Source organism: Callionymus lyra, chromosome 19, assembly GCF_982586985.1.
Source record: "Callionymus lyra chromosome 19, fCalLyr1.hap1.1, whole genome shotgun sequence".
NCBI classification, from domain to species: Eukaryota; Metazoa; Chordata; class Actinopteri; order Syngnathiformes; family Callionymidae; genus Callionymus; species Callionymus lyra.
In genome coordinates, this window is record NC_141836.1 from 18,632,985 (window position 1) to 18,656,236 (window position 23,252).

A 23,252-nucleotide genomic window follows, 5' to 3' on the forward strand; every position below is an offset into this window, starting at 1 on the left:
GGAATCCCGAGCACAGCAACTGCCCAGGGGCCTGGCAAAGGGTGCCGGTGACAACGGCTTATGTTTCTGACTCGACACTTAGCGGTCAAGGGTTTACGGACAAATTTGATTCACGTTTAAATCTAAACTGTTTTCGTACAATCCTCAAAATCACGTACGACAATTGAATTTTACGAGTTCAACTAGCAAATTGAAATAAGCCGTGATTAAGATACACTTATATTAATGATTAAATCTACACTATATGTCAGTCAATGGTACAAGCCCTGCAATACAACATAAGACGTTCTGTCATGCCTTTTTCAAAGTTGTAATGAATTACCTCTGCGAGACAAAAGGAACATCTGTATGTTCTCTAATTAAAAGGTGAATTGAGAGGCTGAGTGCCAGAGGCTACGATATAGAAAAGGACAGCTGGGGGGAGGGAAAGGGGGGTCGAAGGTTTTGTCTGAGAGCTGGGCTGTGGCTCTCGGGGGAACAGGGTATGGGGGACTGTGGGCTGAGGCCAAGGGTTGGTGGGATGGCACATACCAACTGTCCCGGGCCTGAGGGTCGCTTCACTACAATAAAACCACACCCTCCGGATTCTACAGCGCGAGTTTTCACTGCTCTAAAAAGATTAGATGTCGGGGGGAGGTTACGTTACTGGGTTTTAATCCCAACTATTGGATTAGACACCTTTTAAGTACAGAAAGGCTCGTCTATGCTAATGAAAATCGACTTAATCTTTGAAAAGGGAATTGGAATAAAAGGGAAATGCACATTTTTTCCCCCTCAAATGGTGAATGCTGCTTTACTTTTATAAGAATTTCTCATATTCAGATAATAATATTCGCATAGATTGCAAATCAAACTCAGCTCGATTGGTTAATTTAAAAACTATTGTTCTAATATTGTGTCTCCTAGTTAATCTCACATTATCAATCTAATTCCTCGATTTAACAGAAAAACAATTCAGAAGACGAAGCTTGCAACGCTCTTTTCGGCCAAATGATTAAGCAAATGTAAACAAGATATTATAATGATTAGAAAGATGAGAATTAAACGAATTTAAGCCGTTTTTCAAGGAAAAACAAGGCCAATAAGGCTTATCTTTTGAAGAAAGAGACACAGGGCCCATTTCATTTTAAAAACAGGTAAATAAATGTGAAAACATATTCACTGTTAGAAAGTTAGCAAGTATGATTAATATTATAAATTGAGGATAAATGTGTAGCCTTTTTCCTTTCATTCTAGCACCAAATTGCTCATTTACAAACCACACACACAATTTAGATTAGAAAATGTGCTTAAGGCACACCCACTGAAAAAAAAATAATTCTGGAGATCAAATCTTGTTTACCATAACCAGACCCACTCTGTTTTTTTGAATGGCTTTTGAAACCTCTCGTTCAACCGTGACTTCCGACAGGAAAAATCTTATAAATTAATAACTTTAAAACAGAGCATCGTCATGATGAGGGACTAACTGCAACTTGTAGAGGAAGACATCAATAGTCTAAACATGCAAGTCACATTAGTTCCCTATGAAGGATGTTAGAAATGATAAACAAGTATTTATTAGGTTGCCAAATGTAATGCCAGCCAAGCTTCCTATTGGGTCTGATTAACTCAACTCTGCCAAGACATCCTGATAGCAATTGGGTTATGTTTGCCAAAGTGGTTTCTGACTGAGGGTGGTATGCAGGGAGAAAAAACAGGGGATGGAGGCTCGCACAATGGAAGTCAGTCTCCTTATCTTCCCAGGGATGCCTGTGGTCTGACTGGATCCCAAGCAAGTGTTTTCTGCAAATTCTCCACCGACACCAGCTGCTGCACCAGTCGTCATGAACAATGTACAGTACACTTATCTTTTATCTACACACAGTGCAACATCTCTCTTTATTATAGGGTCCATCAAGTTATTGATTATGGCCTGTACAATGTTTGTCTACTTCTCCACAAGGGCTGGAGTTCAAAGAAAAAGAGAAAACCTCCTAAGAGCAAAAAAAAAATGAACCTAAGTAGCTTAAAACAACAAACTCCACTGGTCCAGACCCTGACCCTGAGACCTACAGAGGAGCCTCCCTGATACAGTGTGCCAATTACACACCCTCTCAAAACTTGCACTCATCTGTGGAATTCTGCTGAGGGATAAAAGTGCACAGCACACAGTAGCCTTTTGCGGTGGCCGGCTCAAAACGCACCTGTGCAGTAATAATGCTCTCTAGGGTTGTCACGGTACAAGAATTTTAAGTAGTCAATACCAATACCTGTAAATATTTGAAACTTCAATATTTTTCGATGCTATGGTTTAATAAAAATAAGCCTTTGCTTTTAAGTACACAACTATATTAGGTAACAACACCAATAGTTTAATTTCACAATCAAAGAGTGGTAATGGTAAAAATGTCTCAATAGATACACTCAAATACAGTGTTGCGTTGCCTTCAAGTATAATAACAAAGAGAAACATTTGTGTTTTAAATGTGGGAACAAAACCTTCTATTACCATACATTGAAATAGTGCTGAACAGCAGCCTTCAAGTATATAAAAAACACATATGATAACATGTGTTTTTATACTTAAGGCTGCTCATCAACACTGTTTCAATGTATATTAGTAGTATGTTAGTCTTTGACTCTCTTGATTCTGGTCAGTTTCATCCTACTGATACAGTAAAGAAACAAGTAAACAAGAAAAATTTAGTTTTATTTGAAATACAATGAGTTCAGGAACCCACAAAAAAGGATCTCATTATGTTACATTACATATGTTTTTCGTCGCAATGAGTTAACGTAATTTTAAGTATTAGAAACAGACATCTGAAGTGAGTGCTGCTGCCGGTATTTAAAAAGGTAGTTATTGTATTTTTTGCATGTTGGTTCCTTAATTGGTACCAAAGTATCATTTTCTTGTGTCTACACTACATGCCACATAAATAGTTTATCTTAGTTGCCAAAGTACTTCAGGAGCTTACATGCTGCTCTTTCACCAGATATTGTGTGACAGCATAAAAAAAGAGGTTGTAATCAATTGCTCTTCATCTCCTAAAGTGGTTTACATCAGAGCGGTGAGTCAACCTATTGCAAATCCGTGTCGAGCATGAAAATGCTGCTACATGCAAAATCACAGATCTGATCACGCTCACAAGAAGCAGCATGACGATGATGTGAGTCATCGAGCTAATCACATTAACGTGTCTAAAGCCGGCCATTTGTCCCCGTCGTTTAGGTATTTGGTCGCCCCCCCAGCAGCTGACAAGGGTGCTACAAAAAAAAGAAATCCAGGGGACGACACCTGAGAACAACATATGTCGAGCAGTGATCAACCTTGCGTACCATTTCGAAGAACATCAACACTATTGTTTCCACTCATTTCCAGTTCTCAGGCAAAGTACTTAACCTAGACCATGGCAGACCCTTGACACCTATAAATCATAATGGTGCTGTCGGAGCGGGGTACATGCTGGGGCCGGGACCACAAGCCATCAGCTGTGGGGACATTGCTTTGTGAAATGCCCAGCTGCAGCTGAAGTGGCCTTCAACCTTCTGCTCTTTAGGCCCGGATGGTGATCCAAACCACTTCATATCAGCCACCAAACCGGATAAAAGGAACTAGTGAGATTGAAAGGTCTTTTGTTCAACAGAAAAATCAGCATTTACTAGAATCTGTTACACAACGTCACTGTAGTCTAAGCAGTAATTTGAGTCTACTAGAGGTAGACTTTCAATTGAGAAAAAAAAATTCGCCCCCATTCAACTTTTTACCAATAGAAACCCACCAGTCATTGGACTGGAACATCAACTACTAACTATACAAGCCTGAAGCAACAAAGGTCTGTCAGTAACCCAGTGACATATTTTGCTACTGTGATCAATAGAATGTCAATTGAATAATTGAGTCACTTGCCTACATATTCCCAGCAAACACTGGGAAAGGATTCAATATACTAGTGAAAATATGCCCAGAATTTTTTGTGAAGGCCTTGGATGTTCTGGCTGACACGCCTCTTCAACATCGCATGGTCATTGGGGGCAGTACACCTGGATTGGTAGACTGGGGTCCTGATTACTCATTTTCAAAAGGGGGCGGAGGGTGTATTCCCACTACAAGGGGAAATCACACTGCTTAGGCAAGGGCCATTCGAGGGTTTTTCTAGGATCCATAGGAGTTTGCCTAATCTGTCCTCATGCGTTTCGTGGATCTGGAGAAGTCCTTCAATCTACAATAGACAAAATATTTAGGTGCAGCCTGGGTGTTGAGGGGGTCCAGTTTGGTGGGCTTGGGATTGGTCACTTCAATTTTTTTGCGAATGATGTGGTCCTTTTGGCCTCAGCAGATTGTGACCTTCAGCTCTTAATGGAAAGGTTTGCAATGAGAATCAGTACCACCAAATCAGAGTCCATGGTTCTCGGTCAGAACAAGGTGCCCCAAGTGGTGGAGTTTAAGTACCTTGGGGTCTTGCTCACAAGTGAGTGAGACAGGCGGATTGGAGCAGCATCCGTCTATGGTCATAAACGGTGGGTTGTGACCATAAGAACAAGATGGTGGGTACAAACCACCGAAATGAATTTTCACCATAGGTTGGCTGGGGTCTCTCTTAGAGATGGGGTGATGAGCAAGGTGATCAGGGATAGGCCCCGGAAAAAAACGAGGTTGAGATGGACACGCTGGACGTCTCTCAGCTGGTCTAGGAAGGTCTTGGGGTCCCTCAGGAAGAGCTCAATGATAAACCTGGGGCGAGGAATGTCTGAATCTCCTTGATAAAGCTGTTGCCCCCGCGACCCAAATCCCGGATCAATTGAAGAAGACGAGACCAATGGCCACTTTCTTAGTCATAAGGTCCGCCTATTGAGCCAAAGCACTAAAAGATTTTACTGGACCAGCCGGCTGTCAAACATCTGATTATGTTTGCTTATATGTGCTGGTAAGGTGTAGATTAACAGACTCTACCCTATAGCTACTAAAAAGAGCAAAAAGATCATGTCCAATTATGTGGGAACATAAGCAGCTTTGTAGAAAAAAAATTTCTTCATGTATTAAGATGTTGTGCGACAATTCTATATGGGTCTTTGTGGACGGAAAATGTCCTCTCCATGATAAAAAAACTCTCCCTGATTTCCTTCTCGCGTGATCAACCCCATTATCCTCTTCACAAAAAACAACCAGTGTCAGAACTGAGGCCGATTAAGATTAATTGATAAATAAAAAAGTAATCCGGCTTTCAACGTGTTGTCACAGGTTGAAAAGAGGTTCAAATATGCGACATCCTTTTTTATGTTATCATATAAAATCGCAGATAAAGAAACTTGAAAGTGATGAAGCGGGTCCACTAATGAGGCAGAGGGTCCCCTTGTGACACACACACACACACACATTGGCAAAAGTTCCAGGAAGACACCCATGAATTCAAGTTCATTGTCAGATCACATCATCTCTGATTCTTAAACCAAGCAGTAAATGGAGTACATGTGTTTGTGCGCGTCCGGCACTAGTTGCCATTTGGCTCCCGGATCTCACACACATTCCTGCGTCAGCTGACAGAAGAAGTGTGGGTTCAGGGTGTGTGTGTGTGTGTGTGTGTGTGTGTGTGGCCTGAACGTTTGCCCATCCAAGACCTAAAGCTGCTGTAAATCCAATGTAAAGTAAAGGATCAGCATCCACAGAAAAACAAGCGCGACCCTACAATGAAGACATTCTCACACCCGCATCATCGATAAGGGCAACCAAAAGTTACCCCGAATGAGTTTAAAAACAAGGATTGTGGAAACAATACCTGTTGGTCGCAGGAGGATGAACCAGCCGTCGTGGATGTGAATGACTCAGGGGACGAGAGGTGACCACAAAGTACCTGTTAGGGCGGATAAGTTCACCAAAAACACCAGCGTCCAAATGTTCGATCGAGAAAAAAATAAAACCCAAAAAACAACTAAATCCGGGCGTGTGTTTGAGAGGTCGAGGACGCGTGCGAGTGTTTGGGTAGGCGTGTGACGCCGGTGCAAAGCGAATGTATGGTCTCCGTTGTTTCTCTCGTCTGAGCGCGTCCACGCTGAAGCGACTAGAAGAGTCAAGCTGACTAGGCTTTGACGTGGCGGGGCAGGAAGTTACTCATTGGGGCTTCAAAATAAAACTACAAACCGCACAGGACCACTTTTGTGACATCTTTTCACAAAACATGTTTAACACTAAACTTTAAATAAAGTGGGATACGTGTAATAAACAACCGCACCACAGACAACTCAATAATTAAGTTGTAAAAAATGATAAAGTGGAGGAGACCGGGGTACGCTCTTACTTTGAAAGGGATGTCCAGACAGTGTGATCTCTTTGTTGTTTTTGCGATGTGGTTTTAAGCTTTGTTCTTACGAAGAACTTCTTCGTGCCGTGAGAGTGCGTCAAATAAAGACATTTCATACAAGCAAAGAATAAAAATACAAACATAGACATTTACCAGTTAAGTAAACATAAATATATATATTTTATTATTATAGTTTGGAGAGTAACCCCAATCAAAAATCCTTATATTCTTCCAAAATGATATCTCACGTGTATCAATAAGTATCGACGCATTCTAGCCAAAGATCTAAAATACAATGCTTCTATCACTTACCGAAAACAATTGTATTATTTCCTTCGACAAAACGGGTCGTGACTGCCCTCTGGTGGTCAAACTCGAACACTCATGGAGAACCTTATAATATTTTAAAATTTAACAATACGTTTTTGAAACGAAGGAGGCAACTATTTTACACAATATACAACATATTGTTGTTAAATTGCTCATCATACACACATTTAAGATTAATTAAATATTGTTGTCACCTTAAAATGGAATTAAGGACGACAAAGCAACAGAACTTTATATTTCTGTATAACTTTATATCTTCCTATATAGGGAGGGATCAATACAGTTTATATATCCATTTATCTAGACACATATGTCAATCACTGTCATTCGACTAACGATCCATGCAATAATGACAATGAGTGAGGGCGCGGTCATGAGAGCCCGTGCACTGAAAGGGGGCGTGGTTAGTGGTCTGGCTCTTGCTTTACCTGTCAGGTTGTAAAAAAAAACTGCGGACATTGAACTCGACCATGGATTCAACAGTGAAGGACTCGCCCGTCCGAGCAGGCTTTCACAGAGTGGAAATTCAGAAAACAACATGGGAGGTCCCGCGGAGATACGAGGCTCTGCGGCCGGTGGGCTCCGGAGCCTACGGGACGGTTTGGTGAGTAGACAGTTATTTTTATTTTATATAGCATTAATTCCACGAACTGTATCTGCAAATCTGTATCTCAGACAATTAGAGATGAAGGGCAAAAATATATGTTTATTCATCAAATTAGAAGAAAAGTAAATAAATAAAAAAGTAAATAATATGATATTGATATTTGATTAAAAAGGAGAAATGGCAAAAAAAATCTAAATGGTTGAATTAGCACGTAGGGAAAGATCTGATCTGACAATGAACAGAACGTTTTTTTTCATCTAACTATAATTTTAAAAAAAACTTGTGTTATGCACACAATATGTCACAATGTTGGCTATTAAATAATAGGGGCTTCTTTGTGTAGAATAAGCTGCGTCAAGATCAGTGGTGTGTCCAAACATTCTTCAGACAGAAGCACTCCTGTGTAGCCTGAAGCAAGTCAACAAGTCAATGCAGGTCTCCTGATAAGACAAGAATGTCAGCACAGATGATCCAGGAAAACACAGAATTAATAACAAGGAAATCATCTGGGATTTTTAAAAAAAATAAGATTTTATTGAGAATGTAAGAAAAAGGTTTGACCTAAAAATATTTGTCAGGAATGTGGTCTTTGCCTATATTGTTATACTTGCTCCATCGAGATAATTGTGGTTCTCTTAAGGGTTATTTTGTGTTTGTTTACGAAGCTCTGCCCAGGATCAGAAGACCAAGGAAAAGGTGGCCATTAAGAAGCTATATCGTCCATTTCAGTCACTGATCCACGCCAAGCGAGGCTACAGGGAACTACGGCTGCTGCGACATATACAACATGAAAATGTAAGAAAGATTCTTCATCTGTTGGTGAGGTTGCAGTAGGTGAAGGACAGTACATTAAATCCATGAGGCTTTAAAGTTCACAAGTGTTTTCAAAGCCCTCATGCAGGTTTGTTATTGCTCACGTCATTACAGAACATGTTGGTGCGCCATACTTTTCAGAAAAGTTATCTGCTGTGTGAAGATGAAAAATAATATGTGCATATATTTATTAAATAAGTCGATTTTTGTTAACATGGATAAAAGTTGTTTTTCACCGAACAAACGTCATTGATTTTTATAATTCGTTTTTTTATTTTTTATTGTTGCTGTCTGTATTTATATATATGTATTTGTCAAATTAAGCAGAACCTGAATAATGTTTTAAGTAAATATACAACCATTAGCAAATTCAAGCGTTGTTTCTATTAAAGGGACAATTCACCCAAACTATTTTTCTACTCACCCTCATGTCAACAATTATTTTCAGAGTATTCTGTTCCTTTCTTTACAGTTATAGGCAAAAATGTCAATTCAAAAATAAATAAATTTGTCTTCCTCTTTATCTTGGTCCAAAAAGACACACTAAAAAACATCCAAATACCTACATGGTGCTCGTCTGTAACGTCCTTCTTATATTAAAGCTTTGACACGAGTAATTCTTTAAATTTTTAAAAAAAGTTTATATTTCAACTTTTTGTTTATCTCAAGCTACTAGGCCATCAGCTTCAATATTGCACATGCACACTGACATTTGCAATGTTGGGATAAACTTATAGCTGGAGAATCTGTTACAAACAAACCTCAAATATACAGACTTGAGTCATTTTGTTGGAACGGTTTGGTCACAGATGGTTTTCACAAAATCAAACTTAATTAATGTTAATGTTGATATGGGGACCTGAAAATAAGACAACGTTTAAGATACAATAAAAAAAAAACATAGATTGTGGTTGTCAAAATTATAGACTTGCATAATCAGTTAAATTGAGGATGAAAAAAGGAATTTGATGAGAATTTGATACTGTTGAAGGCAGTTTTAGTAAATGTTAAATTTGCTTCTGTCTGAGTCCAAGAGTGATTAAATATTTTGGCCCATTGAGTTTGAAACCCCAACTAATGTCCTGCAAAGCTGCTTCTCAGACGATTACAGAGGAAGGAGAGAGAAATATTCTTCATTCATCAAATAAGGAGGAAAGTGAATGAATAAAAAAAGTAAACAATTTGCTCACAGAATCACATTAAAAAGAGAAATGTCAAAATTCTAAAATAATTAATTTCTTTTTCTTTTTCCCATGCAGGTGATTTGCCTCCTAGACGTCTTCACTCCTGATCATTCCCTGGAAAAATTCCAAACTTTGTAAGTGAGGAACCACATTCCTCTTATTTGTCGCAGCTTGTTAGGATGTGTGAGAGAGATGAAGTCCATGCAGGGGTTCATTAGGAGCCACTTCAGCAAGGCTCTTTATTTAGTCTGTTAATGTCCAATTGTTGACCTTGTCAAGTTGGAATCAAGAATTAAGATTGAAAAACAAGTTTAAAATGTTAACATTTCAGACAGAAAATAAAACAGACAAAATGAAAACCATATACAAGCTGCAATTTTAGAAGCGTGATGGAATGCCTTATATTTTATGACGTAACATGGAATTCCCACAACGTGCCAACTGTTTTTGTGTATCTCTGTTATCCCCTATAGTTACTTGGTGATGCCATTTGTTGCTCAGGATCTGGGTCACATCATGAAGAAGCGGAGATTGACGGATCGCATCATCACTTACCTGTTCTACCAGCTTCTACGAGGACTTAAGGTGCGAGATAACCCTCTTATTCTTCTCGACCTTTATCTTACGTGATACCCGAGGAAAGACCTTAACAAGGAGGAACTAAAACCGGTGGAATAGAAGTGTTGTCGTTCATAGGCTATGATGGTTTTTGTCGTCCTCTGGTGTCCAACATGTAGAACTGCAATATAAAAATATTGACTGAATCATAAACAATTGCATTTGGAGAATAATATTCAAGCTAATAAGTATATTAGAAACTTAAGCTGTATTGTAAGTAAATAAGTAAGTAATGGCTATTTATCCTTCATTGTGTGTGTAAAAAAAGTAGTATTGTGACAATTGTTGATTTGAACCATGAATGAGGAAATGCTTTTTTATTTACACACTGTAATTATGTTTATTTTTTCCTGTATTTTAGTACATTCATTCTGCTGGAATCATTCATCGGGTTTGTGCTTTTACTTTTTCCCACACTTTATGTCAATGTCTCTTGTCAGCTGTAGTCACTAGCAGTAGGTTAGCATTAGCAAGCATTAGTAAGTAAGTAAGTAAGTCATTTATATTTGTATAGCGCTTTTCCAGACCAGGGTCACAAAGCGCTTAAACAATCAAAACAATACTCAATAAAATATATACTTTAAAGGGCAAGAAAAAACTGATAACACAACAGGAGTTACAGAAAATCAAGGAAAAGCCTGAACAAATAAAATGCTAAGGAGCGATTACTGGCCAGATAAATGAACTTAATGTTCTTTAAATCACAAATATGATTCTCTTTTGTTGCTGTTTAATCATCAATTTACTCTGAAAAAATGCTAATTAAAAAGTATAATATATGTCATCCAAGTCATAATAAAATAATGTTTTGATCTTTAAAAGGCCAATTTTAGTATAACGTTTCGTGTTAGAAACAGTTTGACACGGAATGTCTTAAAGCACTGCATTTGTCAGTACAATGTCATAGTAATATTGTCAATGAAAAATTGCTTTAAAATTGATTATTTTCCTTTAGGATTTGAAGCCAGGCAACCTTGCCGTCAATGAGAATTGTGAATTGAAAGTAAGATTGCAATATTTATGCCTCAACTATGAGTCTCCTGAACACATCTGAATCTGTCATGTTAGATTCTGGATTTTGGCCTGGCGAGACAGACCGAGAGTGAAATGACCGGCTACGTGGTGACTCGTTGGTATAGGGCCCCAGAGATCATCTTCAACTGGATGCACTATAGCCAGTCAGGTGTGACTGTGACATACAGTATATTGAGTCCAAGAAAAAGAAGGAACGTATCAATACTTTTTTTTTTGTCTGTTCTGACAGTTGATGTCTGGTCGGCTGCCTGCATCCTGGCTGAAATGATCACCGGACAAGTTCTTTTTCCTGGACATGACAGTATCCAACACTTAATGCTTTATTTTATTCTTTATTTTTATTCATCATTGCAATAAGTGCTTATAATTAGATATATTTTTCTAATTTACACTTTCACTTGTTTCATAAGAAAAACTATTCTTACATCTTAAAGTTCTGTTTCAAATAGAAATAATATTGTATTATATGAATCAAAGTTCACAGTATTTAACCAACACATTCAGGCATCGACCAGCTGAAGAAGATCCTCCGTCTCACTGGAACACCAGACCCGTCTCTCGTCAAGAAGATGCAAAGCAAAGATGTAACTACGGCTGAATGATGATTTTTAAATATACAAGTAATTATTTTTAAATGAACAGAATGTATTTTTCAGGCACAGTCGTACGTTCAGAGCCTCCCTCCACAAATGAAGAAAAACTTTAAGGAAGTGTTTTCCAACATGGAGGAAAATAGTGAGTGCTGCCTCTTCTATTTTAGGTGCTTTGTGAGGCTGGTGAAAATATATCAACCATTATTTCTGACTTATTGAAAGGCCAAATTTACAACATGTAAAAATCTATCTTTTTGAATAAATTAAAAAAAGAAATGGACTATATAAGAACTAACAAGATAAAAATGTTTTTAATTTAAATGCTTTTCAATTACTTTCAGACATGTGTGTATTAATTCCGAAAAACACAAAATGAATACAAAAATAAAATACATTTCACTGCCACCAGCTGTGTCATTGTTGGAGGGAATGTTGCTGCTGGACCCGGAGACCAGACTGACTGCTCAGCAGGGACTCTCTCACCCACTGCTGGCAGAATACCACGATCCAGAGTGTGAGCCGGACTCACCGCCCTACGACGACTCCTTCGAGAGTCTGGAGCTGGTGGTTGGGGAGTGGAAGAGTGAGTTTTGCACCATGTGGTGATAAGCCATAGTTTGCTTTTTATATACATATTTATATATATTTTTTCTTTTCATCCAAATAGGTCTTATCCACATGGAGATCATGACATTCGACCCAGACGACCCGACTAAGACAGCCATCTAAAGGCCCAAGACAAGTTACTGGACTCACATTCTACTTTTTATGAATTTGTACCAAAACATATTGCATGTTTCCTTCAGTGTCACAAATGAAACAATCACGACGTGGGAAATAAAAGTTGTGTGATTAGCAACAATTAAATGACATAACCGCCAGTTTAGGTAAAAAAAAAAGACCTACAAGGGGATGAACTCATAACAAATGATGGTTGCTGGATTATACAGTTTGTACTCAGGTAGTAATAAACACTATCCACTTCCAAAAACGTGAGCCGTCACGCTTGTGTACCCTTCCATCAACATTGTCAGATGTTTGTCTGGGAATATAAAGACATTTGGCTTAAACTTTATTTAGACATGTTTGACAGGTATCCATGCCACACCTGTAGGTGTACGCTTTAACTCTGTAAGCTAGTGAATGCATTAGAACACTATTGTAGAATATTATGTTTCTTTTGTAGCAGAATCCTGCCGTGTCATGAATACAGTGAGGCTTGGTCTGTATTGGTGTCTTCTTCAATATTTAGCAACTTTATTGACGGACAAACGTCTCTACATAAAACTTTTCACATGCGTCTCTTCAACATAACGCCACATCCTTCAACATACAGCACATCACATGTTGATATTCACTCACCAGTTCATTCGTCTGTAGCTAGCGTTATTCACCGTCAGTAGTAGGTATGTGTGTAAAATTGTAAAGATGAATTGATTTTTATGAAAATGTCATAACTTGCGAAATATTTAAAGGCTTGGTATCGTTGGAAAGCTTGCTAAACAAAGAAACAGAAAAGATAGGTTTGTAAACCAGTTTTATTTATTTAATTAATTAAGAAACGTTGAAGTAGAAAATATTCATAAAAAAAGCAAACTAATATCCCAGATTGAACAAACACGCCATTAGTTGTTTAAATATACAGTAATGTAAACATAAAGCATAGTTAGGGTGTATTATTTAATCGATTAAATTCATGAAATAAAACTCCAAAAAACAGATTTGGCAGATTCAGATATAAATGTGAAATTTACAATATAAAAGGGTTTCAAATGAATATTTAAAGTGTTGCGAGGGGTTATGTCAAGTGAAAACTTGAGATTTATAGAGCGTTTACTTTGTCAACCTGAAAATGTCTATATCTTGTATAAACTAGGACATCATTTCTAAGTCATCAGTATCGGTGTATAGTTATGACGTAAAAAGGCACTGTCTACTTTATTGTCAGTTTTACAAGTATATAAAACTAAAAGGGAAACTTATTCAATTGGCTACTGGTTATTTCGTATCTCAGCATTCTTCACACAGACATGCACACAAGCACAAACACACACAGTGTCTTGGGTAAAAATTTTGAAGACGATTTCTATGATTTTTTTAGACTGGTGTCCTCACCTCTAGACCAGTTATAGCATAAATTAGGTCATCTTTGACAATTTTTTATGACTAAGATGTTTTTTTTAAAATATGCTTTAATTAATAATTTCTCTAAAAGTCTATATTGAATTGTTGTGATATTTTGTGCGATGTTAGTCTATATCCTCTAGGCATTATGGTATTCGATTGAGGATAAATATTTATTTATAGCTTGATAAACCATCTGTCATCTTTGACATTTACATAAGAGCTGAAACATTATGTTTTAATTATCAATTAATTTAAAATTCTATGTTCAAAATCTCTAACCTGCCATATTTAATGATCTCAGGCCTTTCAATTGACTTATAATCTAAATTTGTTTTAAACAATCAATAGATATAGAAAAAATTAATGAACTAATAAATTATTTAAATGAGGATTAGCAAACGTGGATTCAAACAGTATACAGTACGTGACCGTGATAATAAAGGATTACAAGGAAGACACAATTAAATTCTCTTAACTTGAAAGCCGAACGTTTATTTAAATAAAATAAAATTGTATTTAAATTGTCCTATCATAACAAAGTTGTCTCAAGACACTTGGTACACTACAGTTTAAGTAAGACTATAGAGGAGAAAGGAAAACCAGATCCCAGCAACTAAATAATGAGCGAATCACATCGTGGTGTTGGCGAGCAAAAATGTCCTTTTAGAAGGCAGAAACCTCAAGTAGAACCAGACTCATTGTTGAAGGCCGATCGATAGTGAGAAGAGTGAGGGAGGGTACAGTGAGAGAAAAGTGGAGAGTATAAAAGAGACCATGGAGGTGCTGGAGAGAACTCTGGATCAAATGACGTGGTGGAGGTCCTGGATCAGCAGAAGCTCTGGAGGTGGAACCCTGGGGCTCCGGGAGAGAAATAAAAGTGTGGGTTTAAACTGCACAGGTGATAAATGTAATGGAGAAGAAGAAGGATATACAGAGCTCGTCTCTAAAACTACTCCAGCATTCTAAGCCTATAGGAGCTTAAGAAAACAAAAAGATTCAAGGCCCTGGCTCCAAATCTACATTTAGAGATTTGTGGTATAACTAATAGATCTGAGTTTAAGGATCATAAGGTCCTAGAGGTCCTAGGGTTGATAAGTTTGGATAAGATAGTTAATGTATGTTGGTGCTAGTCCATATAAAGATTTATAGGTTAAGAGAAGGATTTGAAATTGTATCTAAATTGTAATGGAAGCCAATGTAAAGAAGACAGCACAGGGGAAATGTGTTCGTGCCTCTTAGTCTTAGTCAGGACACGAGCTGCAGAGTTCTGAATAAGCTGAAGAGTTCTTAGAGACTTCTTAGAACATCCTGACAGAAGAGAGTTACAATAGTCCAGCCTGGAGGTAACAAAAGCATGGATGAGTTTCTCAGCATGATACAAAGGAATGAAGTGCCTGATTTTTTAAATGTTACGAAGGTGGAAGTAGGCAGTCCGTGAGATTTGTTTTATTTGTGAGTTAAATGATAAATAAAATGAGTTCAGTAAAGGGAAGTTTTGACTTGATATCTGTAATACATGGCTGTAGTTGTGTTAGCTGATTTCTTTCATCTGGTCTCATTGACAAGTAGAGCTGGCTGTCATCAGAATAACAGTGAAAGTTTAAAGAGTGTCTTCTGATTAACTACCCTAGTGCAAATAGATTGTGAATAGGATTGGACTAAGAACAGAGCCTTGTGGGACACCATAGCTGACCTTAGTGTGTGTCGATGAGAGGTGGTTGACATGTACATAGTGCATTCTATCCGACAGGTACGATTTAAACCAGTTTAGAGCAAGTGATAAGTGATGAGTGATAGCTGGCTGTGGCTTTCCGGAGAGATGCCTTGTATATTTTTATTTTTATCTTATCTTGCCAGACCTGGTAGAATTCATAATTTTTTTGATGAACGCCATTTCTTCTCTAGACGTCTAGAAACCTGTTTTAATTCATGTGTTTCCTGAGTATAGCAGGGAGCACGACTACTTCTGTTAACAGTCTTTTGAGTTAGTGGTTCAAATAAGTCAAGCGTGTTATGTAGCGAGTCTGTGAAGCTTTCCACAATATTATCAATGTCATGGTAATAATGGGTAGAGTTTCTTGACACACTGACGGTAGGCATTTTACTGAGCACTGAGGGAATTGTTTCCTTAAATTTGATTATGGCACTTTCAGACAGACATCTTATGAGAGTGCTCCTGCTCAGTAGTCTTGTGTCATATAAGATCAAATAAAAATATATTAATCTATGGTCAGAAAGAAGTGAATTCTGAGGAGAGACAATAACATTTTTAATTTCAAGTCCGTATGCTAAGACAAGATCTAATGTGTGCTTAAAACTGTGAGTCGGTTCATGAAAATACTGAGAGAAATCAAATGATCTATCCAGGATAGAATTGAACGTGTTAGCCAAGCTATCATGGACCATATCCACATGGATGTTAAAGTCACCAACAAAAATCAATTTATCTGTTTCAAGCACTAGGCTGGTCAGGAGCTCTGGGAACCGAGACAAGAATTGAAAATATGGTCCAAGAGGAAGATAGAGTACAGCAAAGAGAAGTGGCTGACCTGATCTCAAAGTTGTATTAGATATGCTAAGTATAATACTTTCAAAAGAGTTGAAATCAGATTGTGTGTCAAGGTTGACAGACATGAGTTGATGATGGCTGCGACTCCACCTCCTTGTTTTATCTTCAATAGTATTTCCTCATACTGAGGGAAATTTACCATAAAGTTTAGCAAGAACTCAAGATTTGAATTTGGCTCAAGAGTAAAGAATCCTGAGCGATAGTTAGCTTGTCAGCAGAATGATGTCAGCTCTGTACTTGTATTATAATGTAATAATGACTCGATCAGACGTTGCTTTCAGGAAAGACACACAGATATTTTATTGCTTCTGATTTGTTAGTATTGCGTGGTGACTTCTGTGATTGGCTAGGTTTACACAGTAAGGACCAACGTCTATTATCAATAAAAGATAAATATTGAGTATTAAATGGGTGAATATAAGCGTGAGAAAAACAAAGAATATTTAATTTAAGGCCAAAATGTAGTTTGTAGAAATTATAATATACGATTCAGATTAAAACCGTTTCTGGTCTTATCTTGTACCTTACCTGTAAATAAAGTCCATGCGCCGTTCCTTCGCCACACATAGCTCTGTTACTTTGTTGATTGGTTGTATTTCCAATCAGCGAAACTAAAAAAGACCCTTACAAATGTGGGTCACGGGGATGGGGTCTAATAAGCCTTAGTTTAAAGTTTGTTCCAACAACGCCACCCTGGATGCACCAGGGAAAGAATTTATATGGGCACTAAGGCTCACTCACGACGCAGTTCAGTTTATAGAAAAATACTTTTATTATCAATTATCTTATTAAAAACACCTTAACAACAAAAGACACCTAGGCGAGAACCAAGAACAGGGCTGAGGCTCACAGAGGAGGATGAGTCAAACAAAGAGGGGAATCCGAAGACGAAAGAAAAAACACAATAAAGATTCAAAACCATATCACCCTAGTGAAGACAAAGCAAACATGAAGGACACCACCACCTGGACACCGATCCACCACTGTGAGCTCAGCACCTGAATAACAAGAGAGGAATGTGAATAACGAAAAAAAAAAGAAGGAAATAATAATAATAAAACAAACTTATTATAAACAAGCAAAACACGCATTACAAAATGGTTAACAAATATATGTTCAAAACAATTGGGAAGTGCTTCATCGGTTGCACTGTCTCCCTCTGGAGGCTCACACTTGTGTCAAGCAAAAGAAGCCCTCAAACCAGCAAGAGAACAAGCGGGCGTTTCCCACCTGCTTTTAACGTTTGACGTTCCAGAGTCAGAATTGTGATGTTAGTGAATTACCTCTAGATGGCAACATCTCTCTTGCTCTGATGCTTTTCTGATACAATTTGTAAAGTCGTTGACTGTCCTGTGGCAGTGATGAACAGACTCTAGTGACAGAACTGCTGTGTTGTTAAGCTGTGGGATAGACGTGCATTTAAGAACCCAGCAGTTGAGATCAAGAAATGCTTTCCCTTTTTTTGCAGGATGTGTTGAAAAAACAAACCCTTTTTTGTTTACACTAGGTATCAGTTGACATGTTTTTAATAATATGATTCCTTATCTAAAAGCTTCGCCTCTTCATGATCTCACTTGCAACTACTATCACAATTAAAATAAAGATTAAAGCAGCATTGTGCAAAGTTGATAATGTATTTTCCCCCTTAGTGCCTTAACACAATGTTGTAAAAACTCCATCTTGGAAGCTGTTAAGATAATAATAATGATAGGAATAATACAAATACTACTACTACTAATAATAATAATGATGACGTTTAAGTGTTCCAAATTACTGTGTTGATTTAAAATACTGCTTTCGAGTTGTGTGTTGATTTTAGTAATTGAATCCTTTTCATCTCAAAAATTGCAGAACCTTCACACTTCTTTTATGAATAAATTCATATCCCACAAATAACAAAAAGGACAAGAGGAGGAATTTAAAGTCAGATTTAATTGACACTTGATGGTACACACTCACATTAAATCTGGTGAATACAGCCAGCCAGTTTCTTTTTTATTGACAGTCATGGTCAAGGTGAAACAGTGTGTATGGACAGACTAAGAAAGTATTTTCTCTTAAAACAGTAGAGGAAACACCAGGAGTCTAACAGGTGAATTTGAGAAAACAGATGTTCTGTGACTGCTCTTGATGTAAACACACCTTGACAGTTGCGTATGAAGGATTCTCTGACATGACACTACAAGATTTACAGCTCTTGTCTGTGTGACAGCACATCCGGCAACTTGATGACGGCCAGGCTGACTGATCACTGAAAGAGGAACTGACTTTATCTTGGGATCTCTCTGGCTATGCTTTGCTTTCGTTTTGTGATTTTGTGAGAACGATGTAAATGTGCCTTAATGTGGATCTGCCTGATGTGGAAGAAATTGATGTGTGATGGAAAAAAGAGAAGAATGGTGGAGTACTGCATGGAGCTCAAAGGAGGCAAGGATTTATTTTAAAAGCGCTGGGATCTGCTTTGGGAGTAGCTGGAGCTGGAGCTGTAGCCTCCACCACCACCACCACTCATGCCGCCACTCATGGATCCAGCACCGCCGTAGCCTCCACCACTGATGTAGCCTCCACTGTAGCCTCCACCTCCACCACCGGCGTAGCCTGCACCACCGCCGTAGCCTCCACCGTAGCCTCCACCTCCACCTCCACCCCTGCCATATCCTCCTCCTCCAGATGCTAAAAAAAAACACAATTAGTTATATCATCTGTTGGGTTTCAAAACTGACTAAACCTAACTAAACTTACCAGACACACTGGAAGATGACTGCTGAACAATGATGTTTGCCGGTCCACCTCCAGATATAATCCTGTAAAAGAATCATGTTTTACTCTATAAAAGTGAACATTTAACATATATAATATATAAGACCAAGTTCCTACCTTTCTTCCTCTCCCTCCAGCAGTTTCCTGTATGTGGCAATCTCAATGTCCAAGGCAAGTTTGACATTCATGAGTTCCTGGTATTCGCGGACTTGGCGGGCCATGTCCTGTTTTGCCCTTTGCAGAGCCTCCTCAAGGTCCCTGATGCGGGCCTTGGCGTCCTTTACTGCCAGCTCACCACGCTCCTCTGCTTCTGCAATCTGAGCCTCGAGGTTTGCTCTCTGTGTTTGGAATGAATTGGTATTAATTTCAATATAATTTCAGGTCTGTGTAGCAAAAAAAGAAATCATACCTGACTCTTGACATTCTCAATCTCATTCTGAAGACGGCTGATCATGCGGTTGAGCTCAGCAATTTCGCTCTTGGTGTTGCGGATGTCATCAGAGAAACCCCCAGCTGAGCTCTGCATTTCTTGGTACTACGAGAAATAGATGTAAATTGTGGTTTTCTGACACTCTCACAGCTGTCTCACTGCCTCATACCTTCATTTGGTACCAACCCTCAGCATCTGAACGAGACTTGTTGGCGATCTCTTCATACTGAGCCTTAACTTCAGCCACGACGGAGTCCATGTCCAAATCGCGGCCGTTGTGAAACTCCACGATGACGGATGTGTCCTTGATCTGTCCTTGGAGCTCAGCAAGTTCCTAAGAATATTCAAAAATAAATGTTTTAGTACAAGTAATAAATCATGTTGGTGTTGGTTTCTGATTCTCACCGCCTCATAGACAGCTCTGAGGAAGTTGATCTCATCCTGAAGGGCATCAAGTCTGGCCTCCAGTTCAACCTTGTTCATGTAGGCGCCATCAACATCCTGTCAGAAGAACAGCAGCAATGGGTTGATAGCAATGCAGAATAATGTCCTTAGTTTTAGTAGGCCGAAATGTACCTTTTTAAGGAGGACAAACTCGTTCTCCACAGAAGCACGCTTGTTGATTTCATCCTCATATCTATAAGAAGGAAAATAAATCATATAATATGTACAAGACAATATTTTCAACCAAGGCTTGAACTCACTTGTTCTTAAAGTCCTCCACCAATCCCTGCATGTTCCTCAGCTCTCCCTCCAGCTTTGTCTTTTCATTGCCAAGCCCGTCCAGCTGTCTGCGAAGGTTGGCGATGTAGGCCTCAAACATGGCATCAATGTTGGAGCGGGTTGTTGTCTGCTCCTGAAGGAAGCTCCACTTGGTCTCCAGCATTTTGTTCTGCTGTTCCAGGAAGCGGACCTGAAAGAGGACATCATCTGGTGCTTAGATTGACCTCAGGCAGTTTGGAGCTGCAGCATTTTCAAAAGTTTGACAGTATTTTCTTTTCTCACCTACAAGTACCATTTGTTTGACATGTATGTTTAACTTTCCTCAGGTGATCCACTGAGACACACCTATGTGTGACTTTGTTTCACAAAAAAAGGAACCAGTGTTGGCACCTGACAAGGGAAAGCTTGTTGAACTCATTTTAAAATGTAATTCCCCAACAAAATGAAGAGGTCTGCTTTGGCAAAACTTGTCTGATCATGTCTTGCTGCTTGATAGAGGATCCAACAAAGGACATAATGTTTTAAGAAGGTTTCCTTTATTGCAAAGACCACACCTTATCCTGCCACACCTTCCATCATATATGCCCACTAATCTGCATTAAAACTTCCACCTTTCCTCTGTTTAAACATGAACAGGATGACTTAACATAACCAGTCCAATTGTTTCATCATGAATTAGTTAAGCAAACAACAGTACCGGCTGTAGGACACACAAAGGTGTGGTTTGTGGATACAGAAGGAAAAGCAAACGATGCACTTTCTCACGACGGGTGTCCGCGCTTTCTAACTGAACTCGCGCATTGCCCTATACCTTGACAACAAACTATTTACCCACTGAACACCTGATCTCTTCCTCTGCCGTTCACATGATACGACGCTCTAGGGTTTCTTGCTGTTCACTTGTGGTGACAGCTGGCAAAGAGCCACATACTCTCATAGGTAAGGTGAAAGCTAAATGATCAGCTTTCATTACAATGTTATGTTATGACATCAAGAAATGAGATCTTTAGCTACATTTAGAATATGGTTTTAAACACAATAAGTGTAACCAAAAATGTATGGTTAAAATGAGAGAGCATATTGGGTTGACATTTACCTTGTCGATGAATGAAGCGAATCGGTTGTTCAGGTTCTTGATGTCCTCTTTCTCCTGTGTTTTCACAGTCTGGAATTGTGGGTCGATCTCAAGATTCAGTGGTGACAGGATACTTGCATTGAATTGCACATTGCAAATTGGTGCAATCATGCCTCCACCACCACCACCACCTCCGCCCATACCACCGCCGCCGGCACCCATCCCGTAGAAAGAAGCAGAAGAACTGTATCCACTTCCACCTCCACCTCCACCTCCACCTCCAGCACCACCACCACCACCGAATCCAATAGATCTGCTAGTTGACATTTGGGTTGATCTATTAGGCATGATGAGAGACCTTGAGCTGTAACGTCCTCCACTTGAACTGAACTGAGCTGAACCTCCACTAGCTCCATACGAGCTTCCAAACGAGCTTCCAAACGAGCCTCCTGTCATACCTCCTCCCATACTTGCTCCACTACCGTAGCTGACCTTCGAGGTTTTAATACTCGTTGAACTTCTCGACATGTTGCCGTTTGCAATTATGTCTTCAATAAGGTAAAAGATTTCCCAAAGGAAAAGTAGCAGTGAAAGTTTGGCAGAGCAGCAGAGTCCACTAAGAGGTGAGTCGAGTCCCTCTAAGCGTCTTCTCTTGATCGGCGAAGGGTTTTTATGTTAGAGATCCACTGATGACACACCTCCAACGCACCACCCTAGGTAGCTTCCTCCAATTACCTGGATCCAGGGAAAAGGGAGGGCTCAGAGCTGCACAGCCTGTCAGACAGGTATCCATGCCACCTCTGTAAAATGATCCAGGTTCGACACACCCTTCTGCTCGTAGTGGCATCAGAGCCCAGGGTAGAAGGAGAGGAAATTCATTATGGCCTGGACTCTTTAATAGCTTTTCTTCAGATGTTGCTTCGATCTTTAATCTTTGACAAACATAATACATACAAACATAAGTCTTTAGGTCATACTAATTATCTTTAACATTTTTTTTTCTGTAAGAAGAGCCAACTACCACTTGATTCAGGTTATCAAGTAATGAATATACATTCCCAATTAAAAGTGATTTACAGAATAGTTTTAATTTGTTTTAGTCCGCGTCATGACTACTGAGAAATTGCTAGACAGATAGGACTCACTAAATTTGTATTGTGTTTTTTAAGAAAAAGACTATATATATTTAGATATTCTTTTAGGTTTATTTTCCAAAGCAACCCTCAAAACCTTTAGCAAATTAAAAAATGAGCAGTGCATGAGCTCATTTACCTTGTTTAAAAAACCAAAAAGTGCAAGAAAAAAGACAAGATATTAGGAATGCACTCTTGATGCAACTTTTACTTTCTGTGATTCAGCACCCCAAAATGGGTTCACAACACCACTGGATCACGGTAAATGGACATTATTCTGGCACGCTCACCACTTCTAACTTGCTAGGTGGAATATCTTGGAGATACTTGTCCTTAATAGTGGGAGGCTTTAGCACTATTAGCTTCTTCATCAGAGTGGAGAGAGGAAAGTAAGGTGGTTCGAGGACACATCTCTAACCCCTGCAGTACAATTTGTGAGAATGTACATCAACAACAAACTAAGTTAGCTTGCAAATAATTTGCAGAAGCATCTGTCGCTTGATAATTTCCTGAACTGTGACTTGCTGCATGGCAATTATAGTGACACACCTTAAAAGAAAACAACTTCAAACATTTCTAATGAAATAAAACAAAACAAAAAAGATATGTAAAAATATTTTACCAATAGAAATTGTACTTTTAAAAGTGTATTAAACTTTGCTTTATGACGACACCCTCTGAGCAAACAGGAAAATGTCAGCCAATAGAACAGAGAGGATGAATACAATCACTGCCAGTAGTTCTCAATCAATTTCTCAATAGTAACAGTATCCTACATGCTACTCTCAGTAACCATATGGAAGCAAAAGGGTTAACGTTAAAGTTGACTTCAGAACCGTTCATTCCATTAAACTGCTGGCATTTAATAACAAACATTGTTTGTTTTTATGGGCCAGCTTCATCTGTCATACAAATAAAACATTCAGTCAAGCGAGCATTGTTCTAATCCTCCTGTCAGCCACGCCCTGCATCCA

At 38.7% G+C, this 23,252-nt stretch overlaps 3 protein-coding genes across 4 annotated transcripts in view; 1 reads left to right on the forward strand and 2 right to left on the reverse strand.

Moving 5' to 3' along the window:
* LOC148059815 (plexin-B1-like) overlaps positions 1-5,986 on the reverse strand; it is a 46,000-nt gene extending 40,014 nt beyond the window's left edge. The window contains exon 1 of the mRNA XM_087782110.1: positions 5,760-5,986. The gene's annotated coding sequence lies outside the window, so the exon portion shown is untranslated. The remainder of the gene's footprint in view (positions 1-5,759) is intronic.
* A 1,066-nt stretch (positions 5,987-7,052) lies between these two features.
* On the forward strand, positions 7,053-12,690 carry LOC148059816 (mitogen-activated protein kinase 14A). Of its 2 annotated transcripts, XM_087782112.1 has the most exons (12): positions 7,053-7,215; positions 7,884-8,013; positions 9,291-9,349; positions 9,689-9,800; positions 10,195-10,224; positions 10,789-10,836; positions 10,902-11,016; positions 11,098-11,169; positions 11,373-11,452; positions 11,525-11,603; positions 11,871-12,044; positions 12,129-12,690. In XM_087782112.1, exons 1-12 carry the CDS (start codon positions 7,082-7,084, stop codon positions 12,188-12,190), a joined length of 1,095 nt encoding a protein of 364 aa, XP_087638238.1. In that variant the 5' UTR covers positions 7,053-7,081; the 3' UTR covers positions 12,191-12,690. The 2 variants fall into 2 exon arrangements, with proteins under 2 accessions (XP_087638238.1, XP_087638237.1); XM_087782111.1 differs by having other exon boundaries at positions 10,902-11,169.
* A 5,380-nt stretch (positions 12,691-18,070) lies between these two features.
* On the reverse strand, positions 18,071-21,788 carry LOC148059817 (keratin, type II cytoskeletal cochleal-like). Its single transcript, XM_087782036.1, has 9 exons — positions 21,167-21,788; positions 20,052-20,260; positions 19,924-19,984; positions 19,753-19,848; positions 19,517-19,681; positions 19,327-19,452; positions 19,035-19,255; positions 18,900-18,961; positions 18,071-18,830 (listed from the first exon to the last, which is right to left on the reverse strand). The coding sequence occupies exons 1-9, from the start codon at positions 21,671-21,673 to the stop codon at positions 18,598-18,600; spliced, it is 1,680 nt and encodes a 559-aa protein (XP_087638162.1). The 5' UTR covers positions 21,674-21,788; the 3' UTR covers positions 18,071-18,597.
* Positions 21,789-23,252: the final 1,464 nt, after the last annotated feature.